The sequence below is a fragment of the Melospiza georgiana genome, chromosome Z (assembly GCF_028018845.1).
Source record: "Melospiza georgiana isolate bMelGeo1 chromosome Z, bMelGeo1.pri, whole genome shotgun sequence".
NCBI lineage: Eukaryota > Metazoa > Chordata > Aves > Passeriformes > Passerellidae > Melospiza > Melospiza georgiana.
In genome coordinates this window covers 42,344,138-42,357,185 of record NC_080465.1, presented here as the reverse complement: position 1 = coordinate 42,357,185, position 13,048 = coordinate 42,344,138, and the positions used below count along the sequence as shown (strand labels likewise).

Genomic DNA, 13,048 nt, shown 5'->3' with positions numbered 1-13,048 from the left:
ATCACTATGGAACTTCTTGACCTTTCTGGTAAGTCACCACTGTTGTTGTTAAGAGAATTCTGGACCTAAAAACTTTATGGAGTTCTTGGAAGAGGCCAAGCACAAGTGGAGATAAGGGTGATCCAGCATATCCAGTCTACTTGAATTTCCAAAAGATTTTTTTGGCAAAATTTCTGATCAAAGATTTTCAAATAAAGTAGAATTAGCCATGGAATAAGAGGGAAGGTTGTTTTAGAATAAGTGATTGCAAAGAAAGAAATACACAGTAGCAGAAAAAGTCAGTCATCACTATGCCAGTAACTCACCAGTGTGGTGCCAGACTTGTACTGTTCTGTGTTTGTAAGTGGTCTGAAGAGGGTAAAGCACCGAGGAACAAAAGTTTGCAGCTAACATTCTAACTTGGCTTACAGAACTATGGCTTGTGAAAAGACTGTAACCAGTCAGAAAAGAGATGTAATTAGACAGCTGCATGAAAATACCAGCTCATTGTTAAGGAGCAGGAGCAAAAAAAAAAAAAAAAAAAACCAACAATGGATAGTCAGGGCTATTGGGTAAGCAACACAGTGCAAAATAGAAGTCATCACTGTACCATCCACTGCTTGACTATTATGTGTCATTTGGAGACAGTGTATGGAAATGGGAAGGTCTGAGAGAAAGGAAACAAGACTGTTGCTGAGTGGCTGACTGGGAAGGAACTGGCTATGACACCTCAATGTGCAAAGTACCTAAGAGGGAATATGATACTGGCTTACAGAATTTCAAGTGGATGGACAAGACAGTAAGGGACTAACTCACATTATCTTCTCCTTTAGGAATGAGGGGCCATCCAATGAAGACTGTGGGTCCTGATTCAAAGTGAATAAAGAGGTTCATAAACATGACACTCAAATGAGGCCAGCCAAAAATTCTAATGTTGAAGGTAGCAGGATTTTGAGACACTGCAATGGGGGATGTGATTCTTGGCTGTGCTGGTTTTACTCCTACCCGAGTGTCTGCCTCTAACTTCTTTCTGTTGCTGTTACACATTCTCTAGTCAGATAAACCTGCTCAGCAGCAGCTTTCCTCACAGCTGACAAGGACTTTAGCTGCCCCAGTCTTTGTCTCCTTTTTCTTTCTGAACTTCAGAGCACATTTCAATATGCTCCAAAGTGCAGCACACAAGTGGTGCCAGCCACATCTTCTGTGTATCTGGTATGCTGGCCAGGTGCCTTGTGCAGCAGCAGTCCTGCTGTTTTCTTGATATGTCCCTTGATGCCTTGCTGTCTTGATGACCTCCAGAGTAGAAGGTGGGAAGATTACTCTAGCAGAGCTGGATCTACCCTGAGCCAGAGTGAGCAGAGCCATTCCTATGGTCATGGGTGGAGGCTTGCTCCCTGCTGCTTGGAAGGTTTGGCAGCTACTGTGCTTTGACTTGCCTTGCAGTTGTACAGTGGAAGCATGTTGGTGGGGAGACAGTCTGAGCCTCTCTCCTGTTCTGGACACAGAGCTCATCCAGCAAAACAACAAAATACTGTTCCAAGCCAAAAGTAAACTTTTCACCATCCTCCTAGTTTAACTTTAACCCAGAACTGATCCAGTCCACCCCAAGGTCACACTTGCTTGTGACAGTATAAGGAAACAGCATGATCACATAATGCTGGGTTAAGAGAAAGGCTAATCTATTTCTCAGGAGTGGCATAAGCTTGAGCTGCTTGTGAGAGCTTGACATAGTGCACATAAAACACACCTGATTTTCAACTCCCTGATGCTTTCATGAATGCTGCACTGATGATTTTTTTAGCATCTAAACCTTTAATCAGCAACAGCTAGGAAGAATTTTTTGGTTCTCTTAGTGTTTGAATTACAAAGTTGGCACTGTTCAGGAATATATTAATTTTAAGCTGAAGACAACCACATTTATACCAACCAACCCTGCCCAAGAGTACAGCCTCCCCTTCTCCACTCCCCCCGCCCCCAAAAAGGTTTAAGCAACCATCTCCACCCTCACGGGCTGTATGTTCTTACCCCACTACTACCTGGCTGCACAGGCACATAATTGCCAATTCCAGGAACTGAATAAATGAACAACCAGCCTAGTCTAACTGCTTTGTTAATTGAAGCAAACTAATTCATGCTAAATTCAGGATAAGGATTTGCAATATAGCTACACAAAAGGAAAGCTTCACTCAAATGACTGTGAGCTCTTTGAATAGTATTCTCCAAAATCTGTCACACATCACAGAGCCCCATTTTAAAAAGAAATCATTCTATTTATTAGAACTCCTTTCTCAAGAAACTTTCAACATACTGCAGTACCATCTAATTCTTACTTGTACCATTGGCAGACCTCCACTGTTGCCACAGGCAAGAAAGATCCTTCACTGCAGCCTGCTTTGCCAACCTGCAGGTGAAGGCTAGAAGGGAGAGATGGTCAAGAGGATCAGCACTTTCCTTCACAGGAGCTGCAATAGAGTTGTCTAATTATTTGACAGGAATGACAGGAAAGAAACAAGGAGAGTACAGATATACAAACAGTGCTTAGTGCACTTCTGATTAAATAATGCAAGAAATAAATTTTGTTCCCCAAAAGACAGGCTATATTAAGCATGTCATATTTTAGACATTTAACAGTCATCTGTGAATCATGAGCAGTCTCTTTGTGGTATTACACACTGCCAATCTATCATCTTTACAACATATAACCTATAACCTTTGTACTCCTGACAGAGCACAGGTAGGTCCGTAAGTACATGAACTGGATGCCCTTTCTTCATATTACTCACTACTGCATATAGAGCAGGAAGCATACTGCTTAACATGATACAGGGTATCATGATAACATGGTAGGAATTCAGAGACAGCCTTTTGTGAAGACAGTGTAACTCTCTTAATTTCAAATTCTTCCAGTGAACTGTGGCCTCTTATGTACCTTCATTTTCCAGTAAGGGTGCTAACACCTTCAGTTCAGTAATAAAGATGCAATTATTTCCCTGCACTAGTCAGGAAACAGGAGGAGAAAATTGTTTATGGCTGAGAAGCATTTGTGTTCCATGTCATCTAGAGCTGGAGTAACTCTCCACTTCTTAATGAGACATATTTTAATATACATTGCTATTTTAGCTAGGCCCTCTGAAATACTATCCCAAAACATCCTACTTTCATTGCTCTCCAAACAAACGTCATTAGGTAAATCTTACTTTACCCATTTAGACATTACAGCTACACCTGTCATGCTTGTAACAATTGTTAGGAATATCATCTTTGTTATATGAAGCCAGGCAAGCTGAACTAGTCAAGTTGAACTACTATTGAATTGCATGTAAAAGAACAAAAGAGAGCACTCAACTCAAATGTGTTACAAAAAAAAAATCTTATTTAGATGTCTTAAAAAATACAAGGCACATTTTATAAAATCAAATATCTATCCATGAAAACTTTGTTGTATATCCCCATATAAGATCATGTACTGGCAAATGTTAAGTAACAGTGGATAATCTCAACTAACATTTTTTCCCAGTTCTAGCTGATAAGATCAGCTGTCAACTCAAATAGGATAACTTTATAGGTTTTTGCTATGTTAGTATTTACAGCACAGTAACTTGGAGAACAATATATAAATTATAATATACCAAAGATAATAAGCAATCTGATCCAAGATGGTGAAGTGGATTCTCTTCTACTTCTTTCTACAACTTCAAATGATGTTCAGTGTAAGCAGGTAGACAGAGTAAGGTCCTATACAGACAATCTGTTCAGATGCATAATAGATTACAGTTACAGTAACACAAAACAGATTTTTCTGGCAATTAAAAATACTAACAATACTGTATAATATTCCAGAGACATTTTGCTTTTTAGCAACTTTTATATTCAACAAGAATGTCTTCAGCCTCACTTCTAGGTCAGCAGCATTTTTGCACAGCATCTGAAATGTCTTCTTTTTTTTCCCCCAGTTTCCCAGGAAGATTTATCTGCTTATGATTTCTACATAAAATAAGCAACTGTCAGTTCCAAATTCCACACTTCAATGTAATTAAAATGCAGAGGTGTTTCATCAGACTTTCTTGTACAAAGTCTATTGTCACTCACATCCTTTCATCAGTAATAACAAAAGTTCACTTTTCTAAGCTTAAACTCAGTAGGTAGATTTATTGGTCCTACTTGAGTTTGAAGAGTAAGAATTTGATTTCTTGAGGTACTTGCTTGATGAGAGAGACACTTGCATCCTCTGTGTAGTTCGCACACTTCGGCAAAGAAGAGCATATTTAAGGTTGTCTCTGAAGTCTTTTGAAATATAATAGTAGATGAATGGATCGATACCACTATTCAAAGCGGAAAGACACAGCGCAGTTATGTACCACACATACAGATGGCTCTGGCTGTAGGCTTTGAGGAGTGAATAGTGCACAATAATCAGCACATTGCTAGGTGTAAAACAGATGAGATACGTGGACAGGACAACAACAATGAGTTTGATTGCTCTTTTTCGTTTCTTCCCAGTGCTTACATCTATGATGGAAGCGCTCAGGGTCTTAATCATTAGAATGTATGCAACAGCAGTGATGATAGCTGGGATTAAGAAGAGTCCAATTGCAAGTGAGAGGAAATAACTGAACATATCATGAGCCGAAACATTTTCAGGCAACACATCATGGCAGGTTGTGATGTTAAGATTTGAAATATATGCTGTCTGATTAACAAGATACAATGGTATGTTGCCCAACAAAATCAGTATCCAGATAGCAATGGAGATGCCCAAAGCAATTTCTGACTTCTTTTTTGAATTCACTATGGGGTTCACTACAACCCAATACCGTTGTACACTGAGACATGTCATGAAAAGGATAGAACAGTACATATTTCCATAGAAAAACCCAACAAATACTTTGCAGAGACCTTCACCAAATAGCCAGTTATTGCCATTTAGATGGTATGAAATCTTCAGTGGGAACCAGACAACAAAAAGAAGGTCTGCCAATGCCAAGTTAATCATGTAAATCACAGCTGGATGTTTCTTCTTTGTTCGGAAAAAAAAGACCCAGAGGGCTATGGCATTGCTCGGCAAGCCAATTATAAAGACAAGTATATAAACAATGGGAATAAAAACTGTAGTCAGCTTTCCTGTGAGGACTTCTGCTACAAATTCATCCACCTCGTATAACTCTTCAGAATTATTTGCATTTGGAACCTTATAGCCAATGAAACTTCTTCCTTTTGGTTTGCTGGAGCCATTATTCTCTAAAATTAAAAAAAAAAAAAAAGAAGAAAAAGTTGTTATTGGTGTTGAAGTACAGACTTTTTGCCCTTTAAAAAAATAAACTAGATACAGTGATCTGATCTGAACATTTACAGACAGTCTCATCAGCAGAAAAATTAAGACTGATATTCAAACACTTGATGATTTATCTTCCCTTTCTTTTAAATTTATTAACCAAAGGACCACCTTTATCCCTTCAAGAATTCAAGGATTCTACCAGAAACCAAAACATTTCTCCATGTCACCAGTGATATTAAAAATTCCTTGTTAAAAGTGCCGTGTTAAAAGGCTCCTACCACCTGAACAGTTACAGTCAAAACTGCTTCAACTACCCCAGGGCACCATTAGCTTTTCAGACAGAAGTGCCAGATCACCGGAGTGCTGGGTCACAGCAGTCTAATTTAACTGCAGCAGAAGCTTTGCCAGTTTAGATGGCCCAAAAATCAGGTATGCAGTTAAAAAGAACATACTACCTTCAGACAAGCTAAAACTGAAATACAGAATGCCATGTCCAAAGCCATGCACAAATAGTCTCTAGGGCATGCCACACATTACAGTGTATCCAGACAGAAATTTGAACACACTATCTCTGTGCATGAAGTTGCAACGCAGTTCTCATGTGGGATCTCCTTCAGGAGAGTCGCTCCCTGTGATTTTTACTCGATTTTTACAGTTTCAGGTGGTAGAGCTGACACCTAAGATTGCTTCACACACAAACTGCTGTCACTACAAGCTTTGCTCTGCCCTTTTTTGAATGCTGTGGGAGCTTACAAACCATATGGGTGAGACAGGTGCTCCTGCCTCGAGTCCTGTAGGACAGACTTTGAACAGCCCGGTTCAGAACCCCTGCACACACAGCACAGTCCTCCTCTGCCAACAGGCTAAACTGCACAAGCAATATCCTGGAATCCACACCATTCTGAATGGTCAGACATTCACCTATTGACATCCATTCCACACAGCTAAACTGTATGGGCATGGAAGCTGACTGGTTTAGGGAGGATTATTTCTAAACTTTCTATCAATATTTGTGGACTTGTTTAGCCAAAGCCCTCCAACTGTAATATAAAAAGAGTCTTTTTAGTGCCTGAACAGTGAGAGCAGCAGTGAACAATGCTGAAGCAAAGCCTGCCCCTTTGTTAAAAAATAATTAATACAGTTCCAAATGAAAAAATGCTTCCACCTTACATTTTAAAGAATTCTTATACAATATGTAAATACACAAGTGTGTGTTTCTCAGTATAGATCCTGCAGTTCACTTTAGATAGCTGTTCCTTTCAAATTATAACTGCAAAAGTCTGATTTGATTCCTGTCTAGACTCTCCAACCTTCTGATAATGCATACAAAAATATTGACACTCTTCAGAATTTTGAATTAAGTTAACTTTAATTCACTTGAGCACTTGAAGATCTCCAGACCTAGGCAGCCTTCTCTGGAAAACTGAGATGCAAGGTAACTTTTTGCCTGTACAATGACATGGACAAATCTTTGCAGTAGACTGCATGAAGACAGATGCTTAAATTATACTAAGAAAACTACCATCCTAAAGAAAATTAATTCAAATGCCAAATAGTCATTTTGGTCTATATGTGGTGTAATTACAACAAATAAAGCAGAATTATAAAAATTCTCCATTCAGACATTCAAGCCTCATGATCACATCAGCAATACTGTTCACTGTACTGCAAAAGTTAATTATAATGCAGCAATCCTAGTTCCCTATGCTGAGCTATGAATAGGACAACCCATAAAACAACCCTAAAGGACATAGCTTACAGATACTAGATACTGAAGTGATAATGAGCTAAGCAATGCTGATTTTCTTAGGCTCACAGCTTAGCTGAGAAAGATCCTAGGAGATGCTTGGAAGCAGACCTTACAAACTAAGTTGACAGCAGCGATCAGGACACAGTAATAAAATGCACCATACAGTGCCATGTTAAGTACCTGTCCATCAGGAAGTGGTCGATACCATCAAATTCCAGTCATGCTATTTTTATTCTATTCCAAAGACTCAAATTATTGTAGAGAACTAGAAGAGTAAATACTACAACTTTGTTATTACTAAAGTTTTGTGATCATATATAAAACAATGCTTTGCAATTGAAGTTCAGAGGTTAGGTAGGAAAAAAAAAGCCTCATCAAAAAGTCCTGAAGTGTTAGTGTGAGACAGTACAGTAAGAGGTACACTAAAGTGGATGCACAGATACCTGAACCACAGACAGGACTTTGTACTGCAAGAGCGTCAGCATAAAGACAAAGGTTTGTTTTATTCTACTTTGTAAGACAGAGTGATTTCACAGACCAAGTCTTGTTTTTATGCTGACTTTAATTCGAGTCTCAAAACATACTTTTTTCAGTTCAACTAGCAACCTATACATATAAGGAGACAGTGTCCTGTTACCCTGCAGTTAACACTCCCTCACTGAGCAACCAATCCTTTGTTAGGTATGTGCATTTCTACATCCTTTCCTTACTCATTCACCACTTGCCGTTTTCCATAACAATCGAGCTCTTTTCCAGAAGAGTTTCACCCTGCTTGACTCACGTACAGAGAATGCAGTTGACTTGCTAATCTGCCCACGGGAAAAGCGCTACTCTCTCCTCCCACAAAAGACTGTTTCAACAGCTTTGCCATTTGTCCAGAAGATATAACCCACTACATACCAAACACAGGATTATGCCTACCCTGCAGACACAAAAGTGACAGCAGCATAGAGTATCCAAAAATTAACTAGTTTACTCGTGGTAGTAATACTCCAAACAGGACTAAATTTAAGATTATTCTGGGTTTTGGATCTTTAACCTCTCTCCCTCTTCTCCGAGAATTCCAAATTCCTTACTCCGCCCAGGTCAGACAATTAGGCTATTAAATGGCAACTTGATTCAGGAACTCCGCTCTGAAGAACACAATTTGCAGTTACCTATTATCAATCCCTTGAGAAAATATGACGTATGCTTGGCTTCAATACGTATACAACGTATATCCTATGCTTGGTTTCAATATTTGCACAATCTTTACACATATGATTTTGTTAGGTAAATAAGCCCGGTAAATGAAATATGGAAGGACACAGTGAAAAGGTATGCACAGATATGGCAATGGGGTTTATTATAAAACGTGGCGAAAAGTTAACTTTAAGTAGTGAAATATTAATATAGTTCAGGCATTTTTCCTCAAACTGCACTTACGTTCAACAAGCAATAGCACAGACTAAAAAATTTTAAAAGAATCCTAGCTTCTTAGATCAGGGAAAAAAACCCCAAGAACATGGTCTTTAAAGATTTTTCATGTTTATCGCAAGGGGAGGCAGGAAGCGGACAATAAGAAGGTTGGACAGGGGCATTTTACAAGGCCACTAAGTGACAGGACCAGACGAACATACAAGGTAGGAAGAAATTCTTTATGTGAGGGTGGTGAGGGGCTGGAACAGGTTGTCCAGAGAAGTTATGGATGTCCCGTGCGCGCCAGTGTTCAAGGCCAGGCTAGACGGGGCTCTAAGCAACCTGGTCTAGTGGAAGCTGTCCCTGCCCGGGACAGAGGGATAGGGGTTAGAACTAGATGGGAGCTTTTCGGTCCCTTTCAAGCCAGCCCGTTCCACGATTCTCTACAAGGCGAGTGAAGCCAAGCCCCACGCGTCCCACGAGCCCTGAGAGGGCTGCTCGCCCGTGAAGCGCTCTCCCTGACGGCCGGCGAGCCCTGCCCGCGGGTCCCGGCGGCCACACTGCCACCCGCACGAGCTTTCCGACCCTCTCCGCTCCGGGCTCCTCGAACCCCAGACAGGCCAGACACCTGCCCGGCGAGCGCCGCGCCGCGCCCCCGCCCGCGGCTGAGGGGCGGCCGAGCCCGCCGGGGGTGCCGCGCTGGCCGCCCCGCCGATGCCAGCCGAGCTGGCAGCTCACGCCGCTCCGCTCACCTTCAGCAGTGGCGGCAGCTCGCAGCAGCACACAGAACAGCAGCACCAGGCACAACCCACAGCGCGCAGCCATCTCCCCGCTCCGGCCGCCGCCACTCCGCCCGCACTCCCGGCCAGTTTCACCTGATACCTGAGAGGGGCGGGACGGAGGGCGCGGCCGGGCCCCGGACCAGCCCCGTGGCGGGCGGGGCCAGCCTGGGCCCTTCCCTCTCGGCGGAGGGTGGCGGCGCTGTCCCCGAAATGGTGGGAGTCGTTCGCCGCTGGCTCCGGTTAGCCCAGCGCGAAATGGCGGGTGCGCCGCAGCCCCTGCAGGCTGTTGGTCACCGTCAGGCCGCGCCTGGCAACCGCTCGGCCGCTGAGGGGCGGAGCAGCTCCGGAGGTCCCGGCTCTTACCCTGCTCACGCTGCGCCCGCGGTCGCCCGTCCCCGAGGCCGCCGGTGGGCCCTGCCCGCGGGGGCTGCGCTGTTAACGGCCCCTGACTGCCCAGGACAGCTGAGCGGCGCGCTGCAGGAGCGGTCCGTGCCAGGCTGCTGCTGGAGCCGGGCAGGATTGTTCTGGGTCACACCGGCAGGGACCAGCCGCGTTTACACACCAGTGGGGGTGTGTTACTTCGGCTGCCTCGTAACACACTGTGTTGTGCCTTCCAAGTTTCTTCCGTGCTATAACATCACAGAATCGTGGAATCACTGAACAGGGCAGGTTGGAAAAGGCCATAGAAAGGCATCTTATCTAGTCTCCCTGCCCAAGCAGGATCCTCTGGGAGTGCATTACTCAGGATTTTGTCCTGTCCAGTGAGCTTTTGAATACTTCTGAAGAAGAAGACGTCACACCTTCTCTGGTCAATCTCTTCAGTGCTCTGTCACCCTCACAGTAGAGAAGTTCTTGCTCATGTTCATGTGGAACGTCCTGTGCATCAGTTTTTGCCTGTTACATCTCTTCTGTTGCTTGACACAACTCTGAAAAGTGTGGTCCATCTTCTTGACAGCCTCCCTTCAGATCATTAAAAACATTGATGAGCATTGTGTTGTCAGCAAGTTCTCTGAGGAGGCATCTCGCCCTTCGTCAAAGTCATGGATAAGCACGTCAAACAGCACTGGGCCCAGATATGTCATATATATGTTACATGTGTCATATCACAGGCAGGAAAAAGTCTAATTGCTGCTTAACCCCCAAGCATCTTGTGGTACTATGCTGTCATGAACCAGTAAGAAAGGTTAAGATGTTTTCACTTGGCAGCTTCACTTAAGCTTAGAATACACCAACTTCCCTTTGGTTTTGCAAATAGGGATTTCAGGAACAAAATTAAACACAAAGTAATGTCATCAGTGTTTTCTGTTTATCTGCACAGATATGAATTTTGAACATTTTCATGGTCATCAAATCAACCACACTGCTTACCAAATTCCAGAATTAAAAGCATCTGTTCAACCCTGGTTGGTTCACACCTACAGTCAGAAATGCTCTCTCTCTGCCTTATTTTGCAAAATGCTCTGTGTGCAAGCAGTGATAAAATTGCCTTCTTTTCCCCTTTTTTGAATGAGCATTATATTTATATGCATATACTCTGTGGTTCGGGTTTTACGTGGTTCTGAAAGAGAATAAAATTTTTTGGTTTTGTCTTTCTGTGGTGGTCATGGGATACAGTTGGGAGTAGATGTCTGGGAGTACATGGCACTGGGAAGTTTTGGGTGTCAAAATTGACATTAAGGGCCTCTTGGTTTTGAGTCTTTGTTATAAATTACTGCATGCTTAAAGCACATTTCCTGTTTGTCTTCTACACAAGTTCCTGTTTGTCACCCACACAGTTTATGGATTTCTCATCTGAGTCCCAGCCTTCTAGCTAAACACTGGGAAAGTCATAGCCCATCCCTCCAGCCTACCTCCCTGTCTCACTTTCAGTGCCATTTTATTTACTTTACTATTATAAACCACTTCATAGGCATTTAATCCTGCTTTTAATCACCTTGTAGAGTGAGCTGTAGTCTTCTCATTTGGCTTTTTATTTAGCCTCCCTTTACTAGTCTCCAGAGTTTTTCCTCTCAGATCTCTATTACTAAGTCTTTCTCTCTCTCATCCACCACCTATAGCTGGTGCTCTCCTGCCAGTGCCCTGTTACAATTTTCATTCTTAGTACTCTCTTGATTTATTCCATCCAGTCCATCTTTGTGTCCCCTTTACATTCAGAGCAGACAGCTCTCTCTCTTGGATCAAGCAACAGTGGAAGGAACTAAGCACATGTGAGAAAAGTATTTATTGCTGTTGCTAAGTAAAATCTGTTCCCAGCTGTCCCATGACAGACCATGACAGGAGAAGCCCTGTGGCTGTGTGGAGAAGCACGTGTCACTGCAAGTGCATCTTCTGGAAATGTAGTTCTGGACTTTGCTCCAGGTGAGTGTAAGGAAACGATACCAGCATAGGTTTGTAATTTGTCTAGTTTCTTGTAGAGGTCTCAGAAAGGTGTAATTGATGGGAAGATAACTTCCTTCAAATTTTTCTATTAGTATAAAATCATTAGATTCTCAAACAATTAAAAATGGAGCTTATAAAAGGGAATGTCAGGAGACTTTAATATCAGAGAACACTATCAACCTTTCTTAAAAGAGAGACCTTATTACTGCCTTATGTAGAAGGGGTTTTTGAGAAAGATGGGGAGAAACATTTTACCTGTAGTGATAGGACAATGGCTAACATGTTTAGCTAAAAAGAAGGTAGATTTATATAAGAAATAAGGAAAGAGATTCTTTACTGTGAGAGTGGTGGGACAGCAGCCAAGAGACATTGTGGATGGGGCATTTCTGGAAGAGTTCAAGGCCAGGTTGAATGTGGCTTTGAGCAACCTGGTCTTATAAAAGGTGTCCCTGCCCATGGAATGGCATTGTACTAGATGATCATAAAAGATCTCTTCCAACACCAATTACTCTATGATTCTATAGCAAACTTATGGTCTTTGGCACTTGTAAGCAGTTCCTGCAGTCTGTGCAGTGCCAGCCAGGCTTTTGTTCTGATTTCGTTCTACTCAATTTATTGAGAAATTAGAGTTCCTAGTTTGCACTTTCAGAAGGCATAATATTTGTTATGAAGATTCCCCACATATAGTCTACAAATCAGTTCTTCCTCGAGACTTAAAAAATATTTAAGAGAAACTAGAAGTTGTCTTACTCCTGCTTAAATCACTTCTCAACAGAGCAATGTCAAAACTTGTTTATTTTAGATGTTTTTATTGAAAACAGCTGATTTGTCAAACCTATTTGCAGTCCTACTGTGTCATTTATCAAACAGTTTGGAAAGAAAATTAACCATTTGTAAGTAAACACAAAGCAACTGTGTTCTTGTTCACACTTGTTTATAATTGAGATAAGTGCAAGTGCCATAGGAAAAGTAAGTACATGACTGTAGAGGCTTATGAAACCTTTGTTCTCTGTCACAAACTGTGTTCCAAATTTTCTTGGGTTTTCTATGTAATTTGCTTTTTCTGTTACATATTTGTTTATATCTGTGTTTGTCTGTGTACACACACACACATATATAAAATACATATATACATATATATAAATATAAAAATACACATATACTCCTATGTTATATTATAATGAATTGGGAAAAATCATCTTTAATACAGTGGCTTGAAGGGAGGTTTGACCTTGCACATTATTGCTTATCAAAACATACCCAAAGCTGACAAAAGGTAAGTGAACAGCAGCTCGTAATTCCCTGCTCTGTCAATGTTTGTTTGGAGCATGTTGTCATGAGAGTCTCATGCACCTTGGGACAAAGGCCATTACTGAAATGTACCCTCCCTTGCACTTTGAGTAGCTAGTGAGTGTTGTTTTAACACAGCTGAGCACATGGGCTCCAAAGAGGACCCTCTGTGATATACTCCTTGGGCCTTGAGTA

General features: G+C 41.9%; 1 protein-coding gene across 1 annotated transcript; it reads right to left on the bottom strand.

Moving 5' to 3' along the window:
* Positions 1–2,885: 2,885 nt before the first annotated feature.
* F2RL1 (F2R like trypsin receptor 1) lies at positions 2,886–9,290 on the bottom strand. The gene is made up of 2 exons (XM_058044046.1): positions 9,155–9,290; positions 2,886–5,217 (listed from the first exon to the last, which is right to left on the bottom strand). Exons 1-2 carry the CDS (start codon positions 9,225–9,227, stop codon positions 4,115–4,117), a joined length of 1,176 nt encoding a protein of 391 aa, XP_057900029.1. The 5' UTR covers positions 9,228–9,290; the 3' UTR covers positions 2,886–4,114.
* Between the last annotated feature and the right edge of the window lie 3,758 nt (positions 9,291–13,048).

Coding starts and splice junctions, on each gene's coding strand:
- F2RL1 (XM_058044046.1), bottom strand. CDS start 9,227: ATGGCTGCGCGCTGTGGGTTGTGCCTGGTGCTGCTGTTCTGTGTGCTG. Junction 5,218..9,154: donor AGCTGCCGCCACTGCTGAAG/GTGAGCGGAGCG, acceptor TTTTAATTTTAG/AGAATAATGGCTCCAGCAAA.